This window comes from Mixophyes fleayi, chromosome 4, assembly GCF_038048845.1.
Source record: "Mixophyes fleayi isolate aMixFle1 chromosome 4, aMixFle1.hap1, whole genome shotgun sequence".
NCBI lineage: Eukaryota > Metazoa > Chordata > Amphibia > Anura > Limnodynastidae > Mixophyes > Mixophyes fleayi.
The window spans coordinates 300,304,928-300,332,307 of record NC_134405.1 but is presented as its reverse complement, the minus strand read 5'-3'; the positions used below and the strand labels follow the sequence as shown (position 1 = coordinate 300,332,307).

At 40.5% G+C, this 27,380-nt stretch overlaps 1 protein-coding gene across 1 annotated transcript in view; it reads right to left on the bottom strand.

Moving 5' to 3' along the window:
- The window catches only part of ATP10B (ATPase phospholipid transporting 10B (putative)), a 153,846-nt gene that overhangs the window by 81,377 nt on the left and 45,089 nt on the right, over positions 1-27,380 (bottom strand). The window contains exons 2-3 of the mRNA XM_075209878.1: positions 20,701-20,966; positions 16,117-16,311 (exon numbers count right to left, since the gene is read on the bottom strand). Of these exons, the coding sequence (XP_075065979.1) occupies positions 16,117-16,311; positions 20,701-20,951 (446 nt within the window). The 5' untranslated portion in view covers positions 20,952-20,966. The remainder of the gene's footprint in view (positions 1-16,116; positions 16,312-20,700; positions 20,967-27,380) is intronic.

Sequence of the window (27,380 nt, the reverse complement as noted above, 5' to 3'; positions counted from 1 at the left end):
ACAGATGAATAGATTGGAAAATTGTACCTGCTGGAGAGCCAGCAGGTACAAAGTCTCCAGGCCCTGCTGGCACTCCTGCCCATTCCTTCTGAAGCTAGCTCTGGCTGGCAACAATGTCACAATAGTTGAGGCAAACTCAGCTTGGTAATAAACGCTCCTCTCAGTTGGACAACAAAACTTTAACTGTTGCATGCATCTTAACTGCTGGTCAAGCCCCCAAGTGTCACCTAAGTCCCGGAAAGCAGGTAATTCACTGAATTGGGTGCATAAAGGTGCAGTATTTAACTTGAGCAAAAGGCTCCCCTTATCGCTTGAGACTGAATCAGTCCCTTCTAGCCCACAGTCAGATATCAAAGTTACATTTAAAAATAAATATGTTTCTACATACTCACATCTGCATTTTCACTGTACATAAAAATCACTTACATTAGTTATTACAGAATACTTAAAGAAAGGCAGACGGAGTTTGGGATCCTTGCCAATAAAATATTAGATATACGGTAATTCTGTAGAGACATAGCTTGAATCATATCATCCCCCATCCCTTTCTAATAAAACACACTAATCTTTGTTGGCGACTGATCTAGTAAAGCTATATTAGTAAGACACTTATAAATGTTCATATTTTTCAACACTGAGCGTGAACTGGAATCCCCCACCTTGCGCAACGCCAAGGACACACATTAATAGACTCTAAGATAATCAATGAAGCTTCCCATTTTGCAACAAAAGGGAACAGGTTGTGTAAGGTACAATAAAAATTAAATTAAATTATTAGATCAATATTGCGTAAATTTTCCAGAATGTACTGAATGGGAACAATGCAACAGATTGATCATCAGTTAAAAAATAACTGGACGTGAACATTCATAGCATCAATGAGATAAAAGGGTGTTACATAAATCACAATGAACCCACTGAATATTTTTTTTCCCCCAACAACATTGCACAACTGTAAATTAACACCAGCAATCCATGGACACAGAGCACCAGTAAAGTATTTGCCCCCTTTGACATTTTTCACATTTTAATTGTGGAATCAAACATTTAATTTTTAATAATTATCAACACAGATACTTGAGTATCAGATAAAAAAAGTCAAAACACATTTTTTAATTACAAACAAAAGAGACAAATATTATTACACAAATATTCACCTTTTTCAAAGATACACTTAAATGGTGCAAATCACTTGTATTTATGGGGATCACATAATGTCTTGGAGTCCACCAACAGCTAAGGTATTTAAACTGATTTAATAATAAAGACACCTGGTTAGTTGGTTAGTGTATTTCCAAACATGATGAAGGCAGGAGCGGAACTATAGTTGGGTGCGGGACGTATGGCAGCTACGGTGCTCAGAGGTGAGGGGGGCACTATCGAGAGCAGAGAAGGAGCCTGGGAGGAAGTAACGGCATCTCCAGGCCTTTACCCAAATGTTGCACTCCAATGCACTGTTCTGCCCCTGCATGAAGGTCAAAACAAGGTGAAATGGAGAAATTATATAACAACGCACCAGTCAGGAGAAGGCTAGAATAAGATCATTTAAAAGAATTGAATCACTCGTTAAAATTACATCACAAATAAATAAGGTAGCCAGCCAGGGCTACCACCAGTGTGGTGGTAGCTAAAACAAGACAATATTAACATTTGATATAAATTACGCAATGACACAGTTGTACATGGCATTGCTGCTGTAATAGTCCAGTCTACTGAACAGAAGCATCCCAGTACTATTACTGGCAGAATTACATCTTCTACTAGTAAAAACGTTCAAGTAAGAAGAAAGTCTTAAACAAGGCCCTTCAAAATACAATTCACGATATCTCCCAAAACAACACTTCTTTCATGCGTTAATGGAAAATAATAATGTTACATGTCATGCCACAAACATAACAATGAGTTCAGTGGACTCAATGGCCTCCTCAGTAACCAGATCTCAATTCAATAGGAACATGGTGAGCATATAAGCAGCCAGCACTCCATGCCATAGAATATGTCTGCCTACAAAAATAGCGACAGCTTTGACAAGACATATATACACATATATGGTAGCACATCTACAGAAACAGACACACACTAAGCTTGTTTCCCACCATCAAGCAAATCTACCACTCCTATGTAATTTGTTTGGTCTCCACCAGTTTTCATTTCCAAACACCTAACAAGCCATCTCCTAAAACTCATCCGCTATAAAAGAATTACAGACAGAAAGAGAGAATTAAATTATACTTTCCCCTTCCTTCATCCTCCCTTCCAGATACTTTTTGCCACATATACAAGCAGCGGGCAGAGGAGTGTATGTCCTTGGGTATCATACACCCAGCTGCTGCTCTGGGTCATTGATAGTGTGTCTGGGTGTGATACCAGGGACGTGCCCTTCTCTACCCTCTGCCTGCATAAAATCTAAGAAACAGTGGCTGTAAAGTGAACTAAGTAAGTGCCGAGGTGTTGCCTCTGTGAGTTCCACCAGCCTACAACTTTGCTTTACCCAACTGAGGTGCACCACAGTTTCACAAACACTATACTAGAATATTTAGAGTTGATCAGTGTAAATACCATGTAAATCCATCTCGTAAACCTATTTTGATTCCATGTTATAAAAACCATGTTAAAAATGACAAAGGGTGTTAATACTTTAAATATATCCAATGTGTGTGTGATTGTTGGCAAGGCTATCTTTATTAACCACGCCTGAGTACGAGTACAAAGGTTGAAAACATTTCTATTTACATTGATAAAGGCGACATTAACCAAACACCATCACATTATTACCATCTCTATTATTAACATTACTATTTTTGAAAAAAAGACATTTGTTACCCATACACGCATGATAAAGCTGCAGTTTAAGGTTTTTTTCTAAATAAAGTATTTTTATTGAGAATTTCACAGCAAACAAGTAAATACATCCTAACTCAGTGGTTCCCAAACTTTTGCAGTTCGCGGCACCCTTAGAGTCTCCAAATTTTTTCAAGGCACCCCTCCAAAATAATTACTGAGCAGTTTTAGAAGTAGTTGGGTCAAAAAATTGTAATAAGTATTTAGGTCACGACAGAAATACTTATTTAGTTGTATGCAAAAATGCCCCTCTGCATCCAGACACTCTACCCCCTCTGCAACCAGGCACATTGCCCCCTCTGCAACCAGGCACATTGCCCCCTCTGCAACCAGGCACACTGCCCCCTCTGCAACCAGGCACACTGCCCTCTCTCATGCTGTCCCCCTGCTCTGCCCTCTGTCACGCTGTCCCCCTCCTCTGCCCTCTGTCATGCTGTCCCCCTCCTCTGCCCTTTGTCCCCTTCCTTTGCCCTCTGCCACGCTGTCCCCCTCCTCTGCCCTCGGTCACGCTGTCCTCCTCCTCTGCCCTCGGTCACGCTGTCCCCCTCCTCTGCCCCCCTCCTCTGCCCTGCTGTCCCTCTGCTCTCTGTCACGCTGTCCCCCTCCTCTGCCCTCTGTCCCCCTCCCCTGCCACGATCCCTCTCACTCTGCCCCGCGCCAGGCAGAGAATACTCTACTATTTGTAATAACATAGTGGAGTGAATAGTAATGGTGTAAGTAGGCATATTAAATGAAGGGTGCCTATTAATGCATTCATAATAATGTAATTAGCACAGAGGAATATCTGCAGTAAAATAGTCATGATTGCAGTGAGATATCATCATAAAACTAAGTTTTATTAGTTATCAGATCAGGAGGAGACATTTTATGTATTGTGTAATAATAGAGATATCGTTAATGATTTTAAAAAATGTCATGAGCCTGGATGGGAAAAAAAATCCCAAATGGTATATATAATGTGCAGTAAAAATATTGTTGGGGAAATGGGCAAACTTGATTTAAGTAGTGAAATTGGAGAAATAAGGTTCCACATTGTGCAGTATCTATTGATGAAAAAATTACATTTATAGAAAAAAAACAGAAACTTACCAATCCGCGCGGCGCCGGGACCCAGCAGCCTCCTCTCTCCTGCAGCTGTTACTGACGTCGATATTCAGTGACAGCTGCGGAAGAGAGGAAGCTGCTGGGTCCTGGTGCCGCGCGGATTGGTAAGTTCCTGTTTTCTTTCTTTTTTCTATGTCTGGCCCGCGGCACCCCAGTGACAGCGCCGCGGCACCCCAGTGACAGCGCCGCGGCACCCCTGGGAGCCGCGGCGCACAGTTTGGGAACCGCCGTCCTAACTAATTACCCCATCTGTCTAATCATGTCAAATGTGCAGGTACAAAACAATATTGTGCGAACCATTGTAGAGAGGTAAATCAAGCAAAAGCAGTTTAAGGTTTTTAAAATGATTATATTAATTTAGCAGGGTTAGGTTTTCAAGCTACTCAAACTACTTTCATTTATTCAACAAATAGCAAAATTGCATAGTATATCTATTAGAGTTTTAAAACATAATGGGTGACATTTATGAAACCTGTTCTGCAGGTAGCAATACACACAAGTTCCCAACCATAGCAACCAGATTTTAACAACTTTTCAATTGCAATTTAGTAAATTAAAGCATATGCCAGAATAGTTGCTGTGGGTTATAGGATGACTTTACTAAACACTAAAGTCTATTATTCAGTTAATAATACTTAATAATTAACAATTAAGTAACAATTAAGTAATTTATACATAAGTAATTTACTACATATTAAACAATAAGAAATAGTATTTAATTCAGTATTTTATTCAATACTAAAACAATGTTAATCATAGCTCCTAGCATTCACATTTTTGGAATCAGAATGGGTACATTACCATGTCACGATGGGGTTTCACCCTATCACGATAGAACGTGACTTAGGGGTATGTTTTCTAAACTGCAGGTTTGAAAAAGTGGAGATGTTGCCTATAGCAACCAGATTCTAATTATCATTTAGTACATTCTACAAAATGACAGCTAGAATATGACTGGTTGCTATAAGCAACATCTCCACTTTTTCAAACTGCAGTTTAGTAAATGCCTTTAGGGCATTAGGGGGTACATGCCACATGCACAGGTGGCGGGACAATAATAAAATTATTTTAAATCTATATACACACCGATCAGCCACAACATTAAAGCACTGAGAAGTGAAGTGAATAACATTGATTATCACAATATTAGGCAGCAAGTGAAGAGCCAATTCTTGAAGTTGATGAAATGGAAGCAGAAAAAATGGGCAAGCGTAAGTATATGAGCGACTCTGGCAAGGGCTAAATTGTGATGGCTAGTAACTGGGTCAGAGCATCTCCAAAAAGACAACCGTTGACCCGGCAGCAGGGTCATGGGCGCTCAAGTCTCAATGATGCATGTGGGGAGCGAAGGCTAGCCCATGTGGTGCAATCCCACAAAACAGCTACTGTAGCACAAATTGCAGAAAAAGTTAATGCAGGCTATGTTAGAAAAGTGTCACAACACACAGTACATCGCAGCTTGTTGCAGACCAGCCAGAGAGTCCATGCCGACCCCTGTCCACCGCCAAAAGTGTCTATATGGCAAAATTAGCGCCAGTACTGGACCATGGGGCAATGGAAGAAGGTATTTTGGTCTGATGCATCACGTTTTCTTTTACATCATGTTGATGGCTGAGCGTGTGTGTGTTTACCTGGAGAAGAAATGGCACCAGCATGCACTAGGGAAAGAAATCAAGCCAGCAAAGGCAGTGTGATGCTCTGGGCAATGTTCTGTTGGGAAACCTTGGGTCCTGGCATTAATGTGAATGTTACTTTGACATGTACCACCTACCTAAACATTGTTGCAGACCACGTACACCCCTTCATGGCAACTGTATTCCCTGATGGCAGTGGCCTCTTTCAGCAGTATAATGCTCTCTGTCATCTGCAAAAATTGGTCAGGAATTGTTTGAGGAACATGACAAAGAGTTCAAGGTTTGAATTGGTCTCCAAATGCCCCAGATCTCAATTTGATCGAGCATCAGTGGGGTGTGCTGGAAAAACAAGTCACCTCGCAACTTACAGGACTTAAAGGATCTGCTGCTAACATCTTGGTGTCAGATACCACAAGACACTATCAGAGGTCTTGTTCAGTCAATGTCTCGATGGGTCCTAACTGTTGTGGCAGTATGAGGGGAAAATACACAATTTTAGGCAGGCGGTTTCAATGTTGTCGCTGATAGGTATATATCTATATCAAAGAATATAGACAAATAGAACAGCATAGCATACATATCATTATGATTAAATCTGAAAATAATTGTAAAATTGTCCACATAATAACACTACACAAAACACACTACTGTTTGTCCTGATTAAAACTTGGAGTAATAAAATGTACTAATCTAATTATCTAAGAATCAAATTTGTAGTGCTGTACTGATTTTACTGATATTACCTTGTACTGCATTGATCTGCTGTCCATATCTTATCTAAAATAGACATAATACACAGAATATTCATATATAGTAAAACACACAAACCCTGTTTAGTTGTTTCATTAAACTTGAAGGTATTTCCTTACATCTAATACTAATTAAAGCGTAAATTAAAGCATATTTTCAACTCATCCAACTCTTGCTTGTATATGTGTAGAAAAGTTAAACGTTGGAAAAGCTAGGCCAACATTTAGATAAACTGAGCATCTAGTCGCAAACAACAGCACAGAGCAGTGATGTTGGCTCATGTCACACTGGTGCAAAAAAATTGTGGCAAAAAAGCAAATTCATAGCTCCTTTTTGTTTCCTGGAGAATCAGTGGGTGAATGTTTGACAATAGCTCAATAGAATTAAGCCAACTACAGTAGTTACAGCAAGGACAATGGAATATGGTGGCAGACAATTTTGCAGAGCAATGGGGTTCTTAGTGGATTTCAAAATATCTGTGGATGAAGAAGTTTCTCAACTTTAGGAATACCGGACATGGGTGCTATTACTCCACATAGCAATTCATGCATTATTAACTAGGAGAAACAGATGCATAATGGTTTAAAGTAGAGATGTTCACTGACCCCCATGTTTTGGCTTTGGTTTTGGATCTGGATTTACTTCGTGTTTTGGTTTTATCAAAACCGCCCTCATGTGTTTTGGTTTCCTATTTTCTAAAATCCCTATTTCTTTTTCTAAAATCACATAATTTGGCTCTTTTTTTTTGTTCTTACATTATTATTAACCCCAATAACATTAATTTAAAGTCAATTTTTGTCAAGTGACAAGAACACTGCTACCCCTCCTGTTTCTGTATGAGCAATGGCACTGAGCAATGTTACTGGAGAATGGAGAGTAATAAGAACACTGCTACCCCTGTTTCTGTGTGAGTGATAGCGCTGGATCCCCTGGGGAGGGAGGTACATATGGAATCTAAAACCTGCGAGATCCGACAACGCAACAATGACATTTTGCCTCGATTCAGATCCAAGGATGTGCGAAAGTACCGAGCCAGTTCGCAAGCCTACTCGGATCCCCTAAGTTCAGGTGAGCTTGGTTTTCAGAAAACCGAGCCCAAGCATCTCTAGTTTAAAATCAGATATAAATGCAATCCACGAGAGAACCCAAGTTGGATGCATAAATGGTTTCATAGAGAGGTACATTTGACAACACAAACTTCCAGATCAGTTAAACAAGACCCTCACAGTAATACTCTGTGCTCCTTGCAGTTGGTAGCTTTCCGTTCGCCTCCATTCCCATCATGACACTGCCCAGTCCACATAGACCCCCTGTGTTTATTAAAATAATCATACGAGTGAACAGATCAACATATTCAACTTCTGAAATACTCTCTGCTGTCACCTAATTGGCTACAGACTGTCCACTTTATAACATGGAACATGGATGAACAAAATGAACAAGAGATGAAGATTGATAACTTAAAAAGTAATAAACGTGTGTACAAACCAGGATAAAAAAAAGTTTAGTTCTACAAACTGGATGTATAGTGAAACAAAGAAGAGGTTACATAAAGTTAACTTATAGTGAATGTAACAAAATGACACTGAAAAACTAAAATAGTCTTTAGACCTTCAAAGTATAATTTTAATAACTGATTTTCTAACTTTAATGTGGATAGTGCAAAAAACAATGTAAGCAAATAGAGCTGGCAAGTGTCAGCTTATTGTTTTCCTACCTTTAACATTGGCTGCAGTGTTCACAAACATTAATGGTCAGTACAATATAAATATAGTTCTATGGGAGTGCTCAGTAAGTACATAATGCACTATGCTGCAGGGAGGCTTTGAGACCACACTTTTAACATTATTAAAAAGTGCGATGATAAAAGTATATTGTATTATTCTCTGTATACTATTATAGTCCTGTGAAATATAGTGGCTGCCAGTATATTAACCAACATGATGCTAGTAATGAACCATCATTAGCGATTTAACCAAAGAATCATCAAGAACATAATGACAGTCAGTTCTATCAAAAACAGAATTAAATATGGGAAATCTATAAAGTGGATCAAAGGGAAATAGCATTACATAATTTACTCCAATTCTAAATACACCATTGCATGAACCTTGCCAATCAGCAGAAGATAAGATTAGATGGTTACAATTATTAATATACATACAATATAATTAAAAATTGTTTAATACCCAGTCCTGGCGTTCACCGACATTGAGGGGCCAGGACCTAGGAGTGGAGAGAGAGGAGTTATTGGCAGGGGGAGGTCCAGTCCTACCCATTCCCAGGTGCTGGAGACTACAACTCCCAGAACGCCAGAGGCACCATCGGTGTAGTGATATTAGAGTCCGCCAGCAGGGGGTGTTTTGCTGTAAGTAAGGAGAGAGTAGCGCGGGACTGCCGCCAAGGAAGGAGGCACTGCTATAGGGGAGAGTGCCGATGGGGAAGGAAGTGTCCATAGAGGAGAGCACTGGGATGAGAGAGAACGGTGACAGAGGGAGATACTTTAGAAGGGAGTACTGCCCAAGGAGGAAGAGCAATTGCAGAGGAGAGAACGAATAGAGAAGTGAGTGTTTATAAAGAGTTCTGCCATAATAGAGAGTGTTAATACAGAAGAGATGAGAGTTGCTATGGGTCACAGAGTGTAGCAACAGTGGTCCATGGGTCCATAGGGAGCCCAGAACCAGCTCCAGGGGTTCAGAGGGAGCCCAGACATAGAGCCGTCTGAACGCATAGGCATGCTGGGCAGTTGCCCAGGGGCCCCATGAGCATAGGCGCCCCATAGGATTGGCAACTTTTCTGTACATTATTCTGAGAGATTTATTCAGTGGTTTAAAAACAATTGATTCTGATGAGCTAAACAAGAAAAATGTGAACAGCTGGCTAATGTATATCACAAAGATCTTGATTATGGTGACCTTTTAAATGAATGTGAGCATCTCAAGCACTACATAGGTCTTAATGAAAATTGTGAGACGCTCCCTGCATTGTACAAATAATTAATTTCTAACAACTTGAAATCTGTGTTTCCCAATGTTGAAATTGCACTCAGAGGACCTGATTCCTTAAGGAAAGTAAGGCAAAAAAAATGAGTAAGTTTTCTCCTGGACAAAACCATGGTACAATGCAAAGGGTGCACCTTAGTTTTTATTTTGTACATAAGTTAAATGCTGTCTGTTTTTTCATGTAGCACACAAATACTTGATAGCTTATTTGTACATTGAAATTTAAAAAGGATCTATGACATGCTCTACCCGAACTGTAAATCTGCCATCACATTTTAAATTCACACCCCCTTTCAATGCAACATGGTTTTTCAAAGTTGCAAAGTTACTCATTTTTTTGTGCTTTACTTTCCTTAATGAATCAGGCCCAGAGTGTTCATGCATGACTGTGACCAACTGTGCAGGAGAACGTTCATTTTCAAGACTGAAACTGATAAAATATCACAACACAATGGGGCAGCAACGTTTGAACTAGCTTTTACTCATGTGTATGGAAAATGACATCCTAAAGACCATGACTTCAAGCCAATTATAAAGAAATTCTCTGCAAAGAAATTTCGCAAATGTCTGTGTTGAACACTTGATTATTAATAAATAATTCATAGTAATTCTGTACTGTGCCATCTCCGTCTCCAACTGAGTACCATTATTCTGTTGAATTTCATGTTTTTCATCTTCAAGGCTCATGTTCTATTGTCCAAATATTTGTGTGGATTAATCTCTGCTGTACAGCATGTTTTCAATGTTTAAACACTGATTTTGTTGAAGGTACCAATAAATATATGCTTAATATTATTGATAATTTACATTTTTATTCCTATTAGTGGTTGTGTAGGCAAAGCCCCAGTGCACTGCTTTGCCCGGGGTCTATAATGCTGCCCTACACAGACCCCGTCCCAGGGGTTCAGATGGAGCCCAGACCCAGCATCTGTGTCCACTTTTACTACCCTACTACCCCCTTAGTCAAGAATAGAGGGACCACAACCAATCAGATCATCTACCGGAGCACCAGGAGGCCCATGGAGACAGGTGGCGTAGTGGTAGCACTTCTGCCTCACAGCACTGGGGTCATGAGTTCAATTCCCGACCATGGCCTTATCTGTGTGGAGTTTGTATGTTCTCCCTGTGTTTGCATGGGTTTCCTCCGGGTACTCCGGTTTCCTCCCACACTCCAAAAACATACTAGTAGGTTAATTGGCTGCTATCAAAATTGACCCTAGTCTACCTGTCTGTCTGTCTGTATGAGTCTGTGTGTTAGTGTGTGTCTATATTAGAGAATTTAGACTGTAAGCTCCAATGGGGCGGGGACAGATGTGAATGAGTTCTCTGTACAGCGCTGCGGAATCAGTGGCACTATATAAATAAATGGTGATGATGATGAGGTAGAGACCTTTCAAAGACCACCAGGATTTCAGAACTAGTCATTTGTCCACGTCGCCCATAAATAATGACTCAGGTTACAAACTTCTTACAGTAACAGAGTTTCTGAGCCCTTTGATGTTCATTTCTTCTTATCATATTTACAATTGCACGAACACACATGGTTAGTTCAGGTTGTGTGCCTGTAGGTCTAAAATAATGAATGTATTAGGATTATCTAACTAAACTCAAGTGACTGTGGACTAGGAATGTGGAGTCTATTACGGTATTTTTATGGGTTTTTTTTAATACCAAAGTTTCCACCTAATTGCTAACCTATTAACATTATATAATGGTGTGTAAGTTAGCACTCTTGTCAACCTCTCTCTTGGTTATCTTTCAGGGATCCGTAATTATTCTTCATAATGTTACCCATTGGATTACTAGCCTTAAATCTTTATCGTCCACTAATAAATATGTGAAGTGGATTGTCCTTTTCTCCTGGTGTGTGTTTCAGTAAATGATCAGCTGTCATTACTCTGAGTTGGGCAGGGGTTTCCCGAGTCATCCCATTGACGAAGTCACAAATAGCTGAGAATCAGATTTGGGTGGAGGCACTGTGTCTCAGAAGAGGCGAGATCTATCTATACACATCAACATGACCCTAAAATATTCAAGTACCAGGGGATTGATAAGAGCATTAAAATAGCCCTTAAAAAAAATGAAACTCTGCAATCATTGAAAAATACTATGCAATTATAATAGCATTAATGCAAATTCACAGAGAACATCTAAACCATAATGTTTGTTCTATATACATTCATGCTTTCTAACGAAACCTCTTTTTGGTGTGGGGGCTTGTGAATGAAAACATGATAATCTGCTAAAAAGGAATGTTAGTTTTCCCTTTCTTATGATGGAAAATGTGAAAAAGTGGGAGGCTGTTTTGAACAACTATTTTGATTTTTTTTTAACAATTATTATTAATATTATTTTTACCATTTTCACATGGTCATAAAGGGATAGCATAAATTCTGTAGTAAAATTACTTTCATCCTAGCTCCAAGGGGAGTGGGAAGAGTGTCTATTAGAGGGGCCTGTCCTTGCTCTGTATGGGTGTACTAGAGGGGCCTGTCCCTGCTCTGAAAGGGTGTAATAGCTGGGCCTGTCCTTGCTCTGTATGGGTGTAATGGCGGGGCCTGTCCCTGCTCTGTATGGGTGTAATAGCGGGGCCTGTCCCTGCTCTGTATGGGTGTAATAGCGGGGCCTGTCCCTGCTCTGTATGGGAGTACTAGAGGGGCCTGTCCCTGCTCTGTATGGGAGTACTAGAGGGGCCTGTCCCTGCTCTGTATGGGAGTACTAGAGGGGCCTGTCCCTGCTCTGTATGGGAGTACTAGAGGGGCCTGTCCCTGCTCTGTATGGGAGTACTAGAGGGGCCTGTCCCTGCTCTGTATGGGAGTACTAGAGGGGCCTGTCCCTGCTCTGTATGGGAGTACTAGAGGGGCCTGTCCCTGCTCTGTATGGGTGTACTAGAGGGGCCTGTCCCTGCTCTGTATGGGTGTACTAGAGGGGCCTGTCCCTGCTCTGTATGGGTGTACTAGAGGGGCCTGTCCCTGCTCTGTATGGGTGTACTAGCGGGGCCTGTCCCTGCTCTGTATGGGTGTAATAGCGGAGCCTGTCCCTGCTCTGTATGGGTGTAATAGCGGGGCCTGTCCCTGCTCTGTATGGGTGTACTAGAGGGGCCTGTCCCTGCTCTGTATGGGTGTACTAGAGGGGCCTTTCCCTGCCCTGTAAGGGTGTAATAGGAGGAACTGTCACTGCTCTGCTAGTTAGGTAGAGGGAAAAAATAAAAAATAAATAAAAAAAAAATCCTTAAAAGGGAGGTTTATAAATAAACATGGCAGCAAGCACAAAGCAACTTTTGTATGATGATATGAATAAGGCTATCCTCATCTATGATGCAAAAAAAGCTGGGTTTAGAATCAGTGATTCAAAATTGCAGGGATGGCAGCCTGATTTTTGGCAACTTGTTCCTATCATATTACCATTGCAGGTGAATTCCTCATTAAATAAGTTATTACAATAAATTTACAAATAATTAGAGGTTACTTTTTTCCTATGTTTTTCTATTATATTGGTTGTACTGGTTCCTGCAAGTTTGCACTGTACTGCTTGCACATTCTTTAGCAAGATATTACAGCTGCACTTCTGAAGCACCTCTCATCCAATTTTCTCAGGGTTCTTTGGTTCAACGTACAGTTCTAGCTGAAAACAGGGCTTATGTGACGCTGAAGGGGGGTTGGCGAGTCTATGCCGACCAATACCTGATTGCTGCTTGTCATTGCTACGCCTACTCACACACTCATCTGGAGCCATACTAAAGTGGAGAACAGTTATAAGGGAGTGCTGGATAAATACCTTCCAGCATTGGTAGTAGAAATTACAGGAAAATTAAGCCTTACACACAAAAATGCATTCATCTTCTAACAATGTGAGTAATTAATTTATTTGTCACCCATATCCCCAGTCAGCTGATCGTTGTGGCATGTAATAATAATACAGATGCACAAAACAGTGAGTGTTACACTTCAGATGACAGCCATATGGAGAAAGCTTGAGAAGCAGACACTTCCCACTGCTAAGGGATGATCAATTTTCTGTATTGTAAACAGGAACTGTAACATACAAAGCATAACCTTACACACGTTGGTAAAATTGCTAGCCTCATAAATCGAAGGAAAGTGCTATAATGACATTTAATAAACATTTATATTTTGCCAATCATTCTAAAGTGCTATATGTATGAAAAACAAAATCAGGTTAATGATTGGCTGTCATTTTAACCAACCTTAGACCCGGAAGAGACAATAGCAAAGCTTACTGAAGCTTTCATTTCTTATTTAGTCATCTGTTCATCTACTCTTCTGTTGAAATAATCTTCCTTTAGGTACACAACAACAGAACCCCAAAAGTAATTCTACCCAATACCACTCTCCTAAACTACCATTCTGCTCAAATTACGTTTAGAAAACAATTAACAATTCAGAAAGTACTAATGATGAATAGTACTTAATTCAATATAAAAGGTTTCCACATAATTATAACATACCCTAAAAAACTCAAATAGCAATGCTCTCAAGCATTCATTAATAGTAGATAACCAATTAAAATAAATTATTTTTAAGCTACCAATGTTAACATAAATCAAAAAGTATTTAATAGTTTTTTGTTCACATCCTAAGATAAGTATTTAAAAATCCTATATCCTTATTAGTGTAATTGCATCTACCTTTGCTCTAAAGAGGACAAATGTGAACCCAGCACAATCTTTATTGGCTTTTGTAATATCATGATCCATTACTGCGATAGTGTATCTACCAAATGATTCACACACTGCTGACGTAAGCTGTGCTCACAGCCAGACACGTGTCTTCTGTAAAAGATATGACTGATCTGACACGCTTATATGTAAAGGGTAATGTAAACCAAGACCAAAAATTTATTTTCAGTGGAGATCAATAAGGCAAAATAAAAAAACAAAATGATACTATCTTGTTGTATGTGCCGTTCACTGGATCCTCCAATGCCTACAATAATCTTCTGTTGCTCCTGGGGCAAGAAGCAAAAGTGCCACCCCCCTAGCCCTCAATTTTAACCAAATGAACCTAAAATATACAAAAAATGTGTCCCCCCTGCAGATTTACAGCCTGGGCAGTCGTCCCTATCACACAGCCCTAGTCACGGCCCTGTAGACAGCCACCGACCAGAGGATGCCGCAGTGACTGGCAAACAGTTCTTACAAGTCATGTTTACTTTCATCTTTTATTTTAACTCTTTGAAGTTATTTTTTTAAGTCAGTACTCAATGAAGGGTGGTGACTGGGGCATAAATATAGTGAAGTGATTTTTGCTTGGTGAACTAAAACATATTCCTTTAGCTGTTGTAGAACTACAAGGCTCACCATGCCATGCCTGGCAGGATGGGACTTGTAGTGCCACAACATTTGCAGACTTGAAAGGAGACCCACAGGTTGCCCACCTCTGGTCTGGTCTATGGGTAGAGCCAAACAGAAGAGGATTGTCAGCCTTTGTTTTGTTGAGAGAGATGTAGGAACATGGGAAACATTGGAGAAAGATAAGGGGACATAGGAGAGGTAGGGAACACAGGGCAAACAGCTTTGCATCATTTAACATTTTATATTACACTTTATAGTATTAAAAAAAAGCATTGAAAATTATTTTCACACTATTAAAATCTGTATATAGATATGCATACATATACATCATCATTTATTTATACAGCGCCACTAATTCCGTAGCGCTGTACAGAGAACTCACCCACATCAGTCCCTGCCCCACTGGGGCTTACAGTCTAAATTCCCTAACATACATATACACACAGACAGAGAGAGAGAATAGGGTCAATTTTTTGATAGAGGCCAATTAATCTACCAGTATGTTTTTGGATTGTGGGAAGAAACTGGAGCACCCAGAGGAAACCCACGCAAACACGGGGAGAACATACAAACACCACACAGATAAGGCCATGGTCGGGAATCGAACTCATGACCCCAGTGGTGTGAGGCAGAAGTGCTAACGACTAAGCCACGGTGCTGCCCAACATACATACACCAGATGAATAAAATAATACTCCAATAAAAACTGTTTAGTCAATAGATACAAAAAAACATAAGTATGGGATGAGTCAGTACTGCCAGCAAATAAATTGTTTACCCTCCCAATGTCTGGGAGTCTCCTGAATTTTGGGGAATTCTCCCAGACTCTCAGATCCTGCCAAATCTTCTTCTGAGATACATAAAGTACTGTATCTATAATATAAATGTCTAGTGGCGTGTGTTAGTCTGTCTGTCTGTGTGTGTGTGGAAAAAATAAAACCAAGCTGCAGCGCCACCTGCTGGGCGGAGTTATACACTGACCTACTAAATTCTTAGTGTGTGTGGAAAAAAAAATTCAGAAAGGGCTGAAATTTGGTATACTAAGATGTTTTTAATTTGTTAATTTAATTTGTGAATTGTTAAAAGTGTTTATAAAGATTTTAAAAAAATATATATATATATTTCTTGAAGGAGAAGTGACAGTTGGGAGTGGTTGGTGGTTGCCGTGGGTGACAGTGGGGAGTGGTTGGTGGTTGAGGCCTGGGCTATGGCCCAAATGCATGACAAGAACCTTTTTAACACCTTAAGTAGCTTGATTTGACTAGAATGCATGAGTATCATGCACGGGTTAACTTGTATCTCTATAATTACTTTCCACCTTACATGGGCTGGATAAAAAACAATAAACAAAAAAGACACCCTGTTTTAATATGAAAATAAAAGTCAATTTAAAACAGGAATACGGAACCTTAAGGTAAAGAAAGTATTACAACTCCAATAAAAAGATAATCACTTATTATATAACTCTTACTTGTTATATACATTTGTTTTCCTCAAGTTGATCTTTCTATCATTGAAATATCTTTTATAATCTTCCACGCCATCCTTAACTGCAATAACAAGCAGTACTATAACCAAGGGCACCATTGTTATCTCCTTATGAAACACCTCAATTTGTGGCATCCAGTTCAAGATTGCAAGGAGTAGAAAATATAGATTTGCAGACCTGTGATGGACCAAGGTGAAGACCATAAATGTTTGCTATTTTTAAACACGCAGATAATAAACATGTTCACTTTGTTCTACTACAGTGTGTAAAAATACAGTCTAAAAATATGATCTACATTTGTTGGTCATTCATTCACTGTAAACCTGCACTCCCTGGTATTTTTCTCATTAATTTACATTTTTGCTTATCAATACTTTTGAGTATTGTTGTTTGCTCAATACCTTTTTTTAAAGGTTTGATCATTTAAGTATCCCTGTACGGCGCTACGGATACCTAGTGGCGCCTTATAAATAAAAATTAATAATAATAATAATATTAATAATTAAGTATATTAGTGTCTTATTTCTTTTTCAGCACTCTATCTTTCAGTTAACTGATATATAAACTGACAATTTGCACTTCAACATATGTATCATTTGCATAATTCTACTCAACAACATCATCAATAAGAAGTTAAACATATATTACTCTTGATCCCTTTCCACCAATGTTCCCTCTTCCACTAGTCTCTTTGGAATTTAAACCACTAAGCTGTTATAGTGACAGGCAAAGACTACATTCACAGACTTTCAAGTTTGTGTCACTTACATAGTGTGTGTGTAATAAATATATACATATATATATATATATACACACACATTCATACATATTGATTAGACACAACATTAAAACCACTGGCAAGTGAAGTGAAAAACACTGTTTATCTTGTTACAATGGCACTTGTCAAGCGCTGGGAGATATTAGGCAGCAAATGAACAGTCAGTTGATGAAGTTGATGTCAGGTCCTGCAGTGACAGGTCTTGTGGGTTCTTCCCAGTATGCAATGGTACCAAAAGTGGTCTAAGGAAGGACAACCGGAGAGCCGGCGACAAGGTTGTGGGAACCCAAGGCTCATTGATATGCCAGGGGAGCAAAGACTAGCCCATCTGTTCCAATCACACAGTAGAGCTACTGTAGCACAAATTGCTGAAAAAGCTAACACTGACCATGATAAAAAGGCGTTTTTTTACGTTTTCTTTTACATCATGTGAAGGGTCAGGTGTGTGTGCGTCATTTATCTGGGGAAGAGATGGCTCCAGGATGCATTATGGTAAGCAGGCAACCAACCCGTTGGAGTCAGTGTGATGATCTGGGCAATGTTCTACTGGGAAAACTTGGGTCCTGGCATTCACGTGAATGTTATATTGATATGTATCACCCAGGGCCGGACTGGGACTAAGAATCAGCCCTGGCATTTAAATTACACAGGCCCACCTGAGGCCCAGTAGGAAAGAAATTGTGTGCCGCCGCACAGCGGCGGCGCCGAAAAGGGCGTGGCCACATTGTGGTGTGGGTGTGGCCAACATGGGGCATTGATACATACATTATAATAAAACATTACATTTATCACACCCTCCCATCCACATCACGCCATCTCCCCAGACACATTATGACACCCCCAGCCCACTGTACTTATCTATGCTTCTGGTGCTGCTGACATCCATCAGCATAGAGTGAGCAGGGAAGCTCTTAGTCTCACGAGATTACCACATCTTGTGAGACTTAGAGCTCCTCGGCTTGCTCTGCAGGCTGTGTCCTGTCCAGGGACTGGGAGCAGCTATCCGCTCATTCCTCCTAACCAGAGCTGGATTAACGCTCGGTGGGCACGGGGTATTTAAGACAGGGGGTCCCTATTATGTAACATGGTTATCATATTAGACAAAATGTTAGACAAATACACAGGCAATACTGTGTGCAATACTGTTAGTTGCACGCAGCTTTGCCTTCACAAGCAGTACAGTGTGAAGTGGGACTTACCTCCCAACTGTCCTTGTAGTCGGACCAAATCTCACTAAACGAGACAGTCACCAAAATTTGGGAATTCCCCACCAGTGTTCTTGTCACTTTCACCACCTGTGGCTGCTGGTGTCTTTAGTAGCTGCTTGTCTGGATCCTCGAATGCTGGAGGCCCTATTTTGAAAAAAAAAATGGGTACATGTAATTTAGAAACCTCCTACCAGCCCTGGGGGTAAATGTATCATACCCCGGTTTTCTCAACTCGCGGGAGATCGTAGTCTTCGCAGCTTAAATTTAAAGCGGCGCTGCCTTGTAAAGGGAGGTTTCCCTTTACTAGGCAGCGCCGCTTTAAATTTAAGCTGCGAAGATGCCGATCTCCCGCGAGTTGAGAAAACCGGGGTATGACACATTTACCCCCCGGTGTTTAATCAATGCAACCCATGTTTTATAATTAGGCCTCCCTCCAGACTAAACATTAAAATACTAGCATTCACGTTTAATAAACCTATATACCTCCCTCCAAACAACCCCAACAATAAATTAAATCGCATTTACGTTTAAGAAATATACCTATTTCCCACAACCATCACTGTCATTAAATAATTCCTATTCACATTTAAAAATAGACGTTATTTTTTTCCCAAACAGCCCCACTTTCAATTAATAGCCCCCAAAACATATTATGCCACAATAGTGCCCCAGTTCGTACAATAGTACGCCCAAATGATATTTGTCTCTTATTTCCCCCCCCAGTGGCATACTGTTTCTTATTATTCCCCCCTTCCCCGAGTGGCATACTGTCATGTCTCTTATCCCCCCCCCAGTGGCATACTGTCATGTCTCTTATTCCCCCCCCAGTGGCATACTGTTTCTTATTATCCCCCCCCCAAGTGGCATACTGTCTTGTGTCTCATTTCCCCCCCCAGTGACATACTGTTTCTTATTATTCCCCCCCCCTCCCTCCCCGAGTGACATACTGTCATGTCTCTTATTCCCTCCCCTTCCAGTGGCATACTGTTTCTTATTATCCCCCCCCCCCCCCAGTGGCATACTGTCTTGTCTCTTATTTCCCCCACCGTGGCATCCTTTCACTTCTCCCCATTTTCTATGTACAATCCTCCTCCCCCCCTTTATTGTACTCACCTGCATGTCTCTACTCGTTTCCGCTGTCGTCTGCCTTTTTCTGCTGTCCGCTCCTCTGACAGCTGCAGGACCCGGCCAGGACATGTAGCGCTGCGCGCGACACATTTCCTCTGGTGGCTGGTTCCTGGGGAGGAGCCAGCCACCAGGAAGCCTCAGTGACAGGCTGTACGACTCTGACTGCCCTGGACGCGATCATGTGAGTATACAAATGCTCACATGATCGCTGCGCAGGGGAACGGACCGGCCCAACTGACCATCGGCCCTTCTGGCAAATGCCAGAAGTGCCAGATGGCCAGTCCGCCCCTGGTATCACCTGTCCATACATTGTTGTAGACCAAGTACACCCCTTCATGGCAACGGTATTCCCTGATGGTAGTGGCTTCTTCCAGCAGGATGATACACAGCCAAAATTGTTGAGGAATGGTTTAAGGAACATGACAAAGAGTTCAAGGGTTTGACTTGACCTCCAAATTACTGATATCAACCCAATAAAGCATCTGTGGGGTATGCTGGAAAAATATGTCAGAGCTATGGAGGCCCCAGGACATACAGGATCTGCTGCTAGCATCTTGGTGACAGTAGTACAGGACACCTTCAGAGGTCTTGTGGAGTCCATGCCTCGAAGGATGAGAGTTGCTTTGGCAGCACAAGGTAGACCTATACATTGTTATTCAAGTGGCTTTAATGTTGTGGCTGATCAGTGTATACATGATTTCAGTGTTCTCAGGATTTCAGGGAATATATATATACTAGCCATCTTTTTAATCAATAAATATAATGAAACCTATATACGTCTTCTATCTTCTTATCTGGTCAATCTCATTTACCTGGATAGTGGCCAAGGAAGCCACCTAGCCACCTGGGTTTAATTGCAAATCCTGTATGAATTTGATGTCATGATGAGATTTGGAAGTAAGGCTGGAAACCTAAGAGTTTGTCTCTGCTGATATCAAAAGATTGCCTCTCTTTATTCCGTATATTTTGTGCCATGCACTATTTAAATTGCAAGTACATCTGTCTACTGGCCTTTTCAGGATGAATTGAAAAAAAAAACAACCCATAATAGGCCAATTTCTATAGAACATATTCAGTGCTTGCCTACTGCCTAGCTAGCTCAGGGCTGACCTTAAAAGATATAACTACCCTCATCCTATCTGAGTTGATTGTATCAAGCCTACCTACTGTTATCAATGTGGTTAAAGTAATCTGACAGCCTCATTCAATAGATAATCACAAGAGTGATTACTTAGGAGTGAGTGAACAAATTGAAAAAACTGTGGAGATTGAATTTACAGCATCGATGGCTGAAAAGAGGCATCCTTGCCTTCATTCCTGGGCCCAGGATGCAGATCTCCTGCATTTAATAAACTATGTACTGATTTTTATGACATTATCTAACTAGCTAATGTAATTCATGTTGTTCATAACCAATGACCTGTACTTAGGTTACTTAGTTATTATTCTTACCTGTAAAACTGCTCAAATAAGTTTTTGGGCAGAAAAGTTAAAATAGTATATCTTGTAGTTTGAATTTTGTTTCCCACATAAAAGTTGGAAACTTTCTTGCAGTCACCATCCCATTTCTTGTTATTGGCAAAGACCACTCGTTGCTTATTCAAGTTGTACGTTGGACCTTTCTTCTTGGATTGTAGGAGAGGTGTTCTTTCCGAGGAATCTTTTTGTAAAACTCGCTTCCAGCAATATAAATTTGAATCCATGGATAAAACTTTGATCTGAAAAATAAATAACAGAAATGATTTATTTAGGTATATTCATTGATATGCATTTAGAAGTGGTAGAATGGAAAATGTATTGGGAACGTAAGTGAATAGAATTTGATAGTTTTATAATGAAAACAGTAGGAGAAGTGGCGGTATGCCAAACCACTGTATACACTCTCACTTCAAGCACCAGGTATATTATAAAACATTAGAAATTATTTTAACAATCACGTTTGAAATATATAATTATTAGTTTTGCAATTACCATACAGAATATTGAGAACAGTGAAAACGTGGATCTGTAAATAATGTAAAAGACCAGGATGTAGAGGCACCAGAGTAAAACAGAATCAGAATCAATTCTGTTCTAAATAAAAAAAATACAAACTAGAAAAAATAAATGTAAAAAATCCTAACGGTCCTCTAGAATCGAAACTGATCCACCTAAATCAGGACAGTTGGGAGGTATAAAACACATTCCATATATATTTGGACACGGACACTATTTTAGCTGCTTAACAAAACATTCAAGTTGCAGTTATATAATGAATATGGGCCTAAAGTGCAGACTATCCACTTTAAATTGAGGGTATTCACATCCAAACTGGAGGAAGGGTTTAGGATTTACAGATGTTTAATATATAGACCCTTTTTCTAAAGGGACCAAAATTAATTGGACAATTTATTTAAAAGCTGTTTCATTGACAGGTGTGGGCCATTCTTTCATTATTTCTTTATCAATAAAGCTGGCAAAGGGTCTGGAGTTGATTCCAAGTGTGCCATTTGGATTTGGAAGCTGTGCTGTGAACCCACAACATGTTGTCAAAGGAGCTCTCAATGCAAGTGAAACAGGCTGCAAAAAACAAAAAATATCCATCAGAGAGATAGTGAGAGCCTTAGGAGTGACCAAATCAACAGTTTGGTACATTCTGAGAAAAAAAAAAAATGAACACTCAGGTGAGCTCTGCAACAAAAAAAGGCCTGAAAGTCCACGAAAGACAACAGTGGTGAATGATCAAAGGACCCTTACCATGGTAAAGAAAAACCCCTTCACAGCATCCATGGAAGTGAAGAACACTCTCCAGGAGGTAGGCATATCATTATCCAAGTCTACCATACAGAGAAGACTTCACGAGAGCAGATGGTTCACCACAAGGTGCAACCATTTATATGCCTCAACAAAAGAAAGGCCAGATTAGACTTTGCCAAAAAGCATCTCCAGTTCTGGAACAGCATTCTTTGGACAGATGAAACCAAGATTAACCTGTACCAGAATGTTGAGGGAAAAAAAAGTATGGAGAAGGCTTGGAATGGCTCATGATCCGAAGCATACCCATTCATCTGTATTACATTGTGGAGGCAGTGTCATGGTAAGGGCATGCATGGCTTCCAATGGCACTGGGTCACTAGTGTTTATTGATCATGTGACAGAATTAAAGCTAAAAGTCTGTACTTTCATCTCTATTGTTTAATTTCAAATCCATTGCAGTGACATACAGAGCAAAAATTATGAATATTGTGTCACTGTCTAAATATATCTAGACCTAGCTGTACAAGTCTGAAAGGACAGAGGCAGAGATGTAGGGAGAGAGCCAAGGACAGAAAGTTAGACGTGCATGCTGACCCATGTCCACCACCAAAAGAGTCTATATTAGGCACATGAGCACCAGAATTCGACCATGGAGCAATAGAAGAAGGGGGTCTGGTCTGTTGAATTACATTTTCTTTTACTTTCCCTGGGGAAGAAATGGAACTGGAATGAACTATAGAAAGAAGGCAAGCCAGCAAAGGCAGTGTTATGCTATGGGCAATGTTCTGCTGGAAAACCTTGGGTCCTGGCATTCATGTGAATGTTACTTTGACACGTACCAGCTATCTAAACATTGTTGCAAACCAAGTACACCCTTTCATGGCAATGGTTATGGCAGTGGCCTCTTTCAGGATGATAATGCTCCCTGCCACATGGCAAAAAATTGTTCAGGAATTGAGGAACATGACAAAAGAGTTTCCCAGATGCCAATCTGATCAAGCATCTGAGGGATGTGCTGGAAAATCAAGTCCAATCCATGGAGGCCCCACTTTGTGACAAAGGATCTGTTGCTAACATCTTGGTGTCAGATTCCACAGGACACCTTTAGAGGTCTTGTGGAGTCCATATCTCAACGAGTCAGAGCTGTTTTGGTGGCACGAGGGGGGATCTACACAATATTAGGCAGTTTGTTTTTTTTAAATTTTGAGGCTGATCGGTTTACTTCTGCCTGACAAACACTAGCACATCAACCTGAAAAACTGCATAAGGGGATACACACCTATGTTTTCTTAGTGAGAAGGTTTTAAACAGGGGGGGTGCGGGATATATAAAAAAAATGGGAACAGGGGAACATGCAAAGGTAGGGAAGAACAGGGGGTAAGAAGTTCAACAGTAAAACACAAAAACAAACACCAACAATATAAAACCAGTAACCATAAAAAAAGCACCAACAGGCAAAAAATAACACAAGGTCAACAATCTTGAGGGGGCTCTTTCAGGTTGAACGGCCGGGGGGGCAGAGTCACTGGTAATCAGGGTAGTGCCATCTTCATCAGTTACAAATGCGTGCCACAAAAACCACTTAATTATAGGAGATGCAGCCGGGGTTGAACATGATACACCCATAGATTTCAATAGAAAGTTAAATGGGATTTTAGAAATAATTTTTGGCCACAGGAAGGGAGGAACCGGGTCCTTCCATCACTGAGCGTTTGCCGCATAACATCCAAAATGTGGCTTAAGACATATCTATCACACTTGGAAACAAGAGAGCGTGAGAGATGTAACATAATTTACATTTTAATCTAACAACTATTTTCGTACCACCAATTACCACACTTTATACTGTGTCCTTCATTCTCAATGTTAACAGCCCTACACACATCACCAAACCTCATATTACACAAACTGTCTTTATCAACCAAAACATTAAACAGTTTCCCCAATTCCCTACACATACATATTATACTATTGTAGTCACTTTAAAAAATAGCAAATCCTAAATAAAATGCACCATCACATTACCAAATTAACCCGCATTTCGGGTGAGTCTCACAGACTCCCGGGAGAGTATGACAATCTCCCACATCTGCAGATTTAGGGCCAAAATACCACGATTCTCCAGGAATTTTGGCATTTGGTCCAAAATGACGCCCACGTCAGCTCCCGGAAGGCAATCGCAGAAAGTTGGTAAGTATGCAGTAACCACTCACTATACTAACCCCACTGCACAAAACCCCACATAGTGCAGGGAGACTCCCAAACTCAACAGTACTATACTGACACAAAACAGAGCATCCCAAACCTTGCACTACGTACCTGCTCTCTAAATTCTACTAACCTTACAGGCACCACTAAGCCCCACTCAGCAGGTTCAGCACTTGCAGCAGTAATACAACTGCACACATCACTAAACCCCACATAAAACACTTTCCTGTAAAATGTATAATACTTCTAGCCTTGATTTTTGTTGAAATTGTTTTAACAGAGGTACCTTTCCCCCACAGTTGGTGGACTTGTCCAAAAATAGTCCCTATTACAGAGAGAATGACATCACACTTCTGACACCTCTTATATGGATTGCTTAAGAATATCTATAGCTTCTGATCTTAAAAAATACCAATAAATGTGAAGACTCCATTATAGGGCAGGAGGAACGCACCCCCTAAAAACTACTATACTGCTATGAATACATAAACAATTTATGGATAGCGCTGTGCCCCCACCCCCCCCCCCCCCCCCTCCATCAGTCGTTTTGGGTGGTAATATGGTTATAAAAGGAGTCTGCATTTAAGTATGCATAAAATTGTAATACCACTAAACATGCCCTTGTTGTAATCAGCCTATGCTTGAATACCCCTTCCCCATCACGTCACTTCAGGATCAAGCAGGCACAAGGGTGGATGCAGGCGACTCTGCATAGGTGTAGACCTGCAGGCTATTTTGTGGCCATGTGTAGAGAGGCAGTGGCGGATCCAGGGGGAAGGGGGGCGATCGGGGAGATCGCCCCCCCCAGCAGGGGCTTGCTGCTGACAGCTGCACACTGTGCAGGTCCGTTCAGCAGTGACAGTGTGCTGCCCGGCTGCTCTGATTGTGTTTTAAACACAATCAGAGCAGCGGGGCAGCACACTGTCACTGCCGAGCGGACCTGCACATAGTGTGCAGCCGCCGGCAGCCTTAGAAATCAGAAAGGGGCGGGGCCTAAATCCCCCCTCCCCCCCCTTAAAATCGCCCCGGGTAAAGCAGTTGTCTAGATCTGCCCCTGTAGAGAGGAAACACGCAATTTGCACTATGCAAACAGGTGTACATTCAAAGATTTATCCAATTTAAATGCACATGAGCCCTTCTTATCATAAACTATGTCATCAATTTTAATCTTTTCTCATTTGTAATTTTTACATCAGAAGTTATATATTATTGACAGAAAATTATGGGTTAATATGTTGTAGTTCAGAACACTTGAGAATTAAGCTTTTAAATAATAATAATGTCCTTTTGTCACACATGTTTTTATGGTTTTACCGAGCTGTCTTCTGTTATTCTGTGATTTATCGTTCAGTGAAAACACCTGATGTCATTGTGGATTTAATACACACAGCAGTGTATAATCTGTTCCTCTTGCAATTTTCACATTAATGTAACATTTCAGAAATAATTAAGGGTTCACTGACCTATGCAAATCAATTAAGAACTTTACCACAGAAAAATGAGCAGATGAATGTCTATAATTATCCTTAGAATGACTATTACCAAGGAGAGGAGGCGGGGGGGGGGGGGGGGGGGGACACGTGTTTCTGGAATTCTATTGTGTAATGAAATGTTTTCATGACACACATACAAAAATGTGTAAACATCTGTAACAATTTATTTATGTTTATATGTTTCTCATTCAATCTTTATGCTATGTAAACACATGAAAAAGGCATAAATTAAGAATTAGCGAGCTTCCATGTTGACAAATCTATTTCTAATTGCAAATAGCACTTTCTTCGCAGTGGCTGCTTACTCCAGGTTCACATAATGATACTTTATCCATGCAGTTTCCTTTCATGTAAAGGAATCTGATTAACATTATATAATACAGAGCCCATGCTAGTGGCAAATATGCAGCACAATACATGAGAACATACCTAATAAGTGTTGGCTCCTTAATCTATTTACAGTTCCCATTAGCAAGCTTAAAAGATTGTTATTGAGCCACTTGAGTAACACTGCTAAGGTGGTCATACCTGTTTGGTGGAAATGGCCTAGGCCCCCATCGATTAAAGATTGGTACACCCAATTATATGTCAATGGATGACTGGATTTCATCTGCAGACGATAAATACTCAGAATTTGCATCCACATGGTTTCAATGGTTGGACTTTAGAGACACTGATTATTATAAAGATTATGGGCCTTAATCATTAATATCCCTTTCACACTGCCTAAAAGACCCAGGTTTTTGCCGGGCCGGGCCCCGATGTCCCGGGTCTAGGTTCAGTGTGCCGCACGGGCTCCCGGAAGAGTAGGCATTGCAGAATTTCACAACAGTGAATGGAGGGGTGGGGCTTAATCGTGTCATTAAGCTACCGCCCCTCCATTCAATGCCGTGAATTTCGGCTTTTTTATATAGTGGGGGCGTGGCTATGGTGGTCCAGGTGCCTTGCACGGCAATGGAAACAATCAGAGTGGGAATTAGACCAAGTGTGATACAGAAGTTTGTGTTGATGCCTCAAGTTGCACTGCACCAGCAACGCCTCATCAACGTGCAACTATATTGTGATTGGAGCCCACCTGCTGGGCCTGTGTGCTTTACATGCCAGGACTGATTTTTATTCCCAGTCTGGCCCTGGTTGTGTCTATACCACAGATGTGCTGTTATATCTAATGTAAATGAAATAAGCAAAGTAAAGCTTCCTATACAACAGTATTCCCTGAATGTGTAGTTTTGCTACACATGGTTTAGTTTAGAGTGTTCAGAAGTAATGTACAACATGAGGTACAACCGAAAGTCCTTTGTATTTTCCTTAGTATTTCCCCTCTTTTGTCCTTTTCCTTCTGATTCTCATCGACGGTCTGTGTAACAGGTTAGTCTGTGATTGGATGGTGATGTTATTTCATCAGTTTGAATAGCCAACTATAGGTTAATCCACTGTGACCTAAAGCTTTGTATGTTTGCAAAAGTAATGTCTGGTCCCCGTGTGAGTCCAAGGGTCAAATTGGGAAGTGATACTAAAATAATAAATTATAAGTCATCATCATTTAAGGAACATTAGCCTAGAGTCTAATCATGAGTTATATAGCTGATTAGGACCAATTCATATTTTTGTTATGTGTGCAATCCCCAAAGAATATTGCTCAATTCTTTTTCTTGTTCACCCAATAAATAATCAACCCTACTTCTGTGTCCTGAG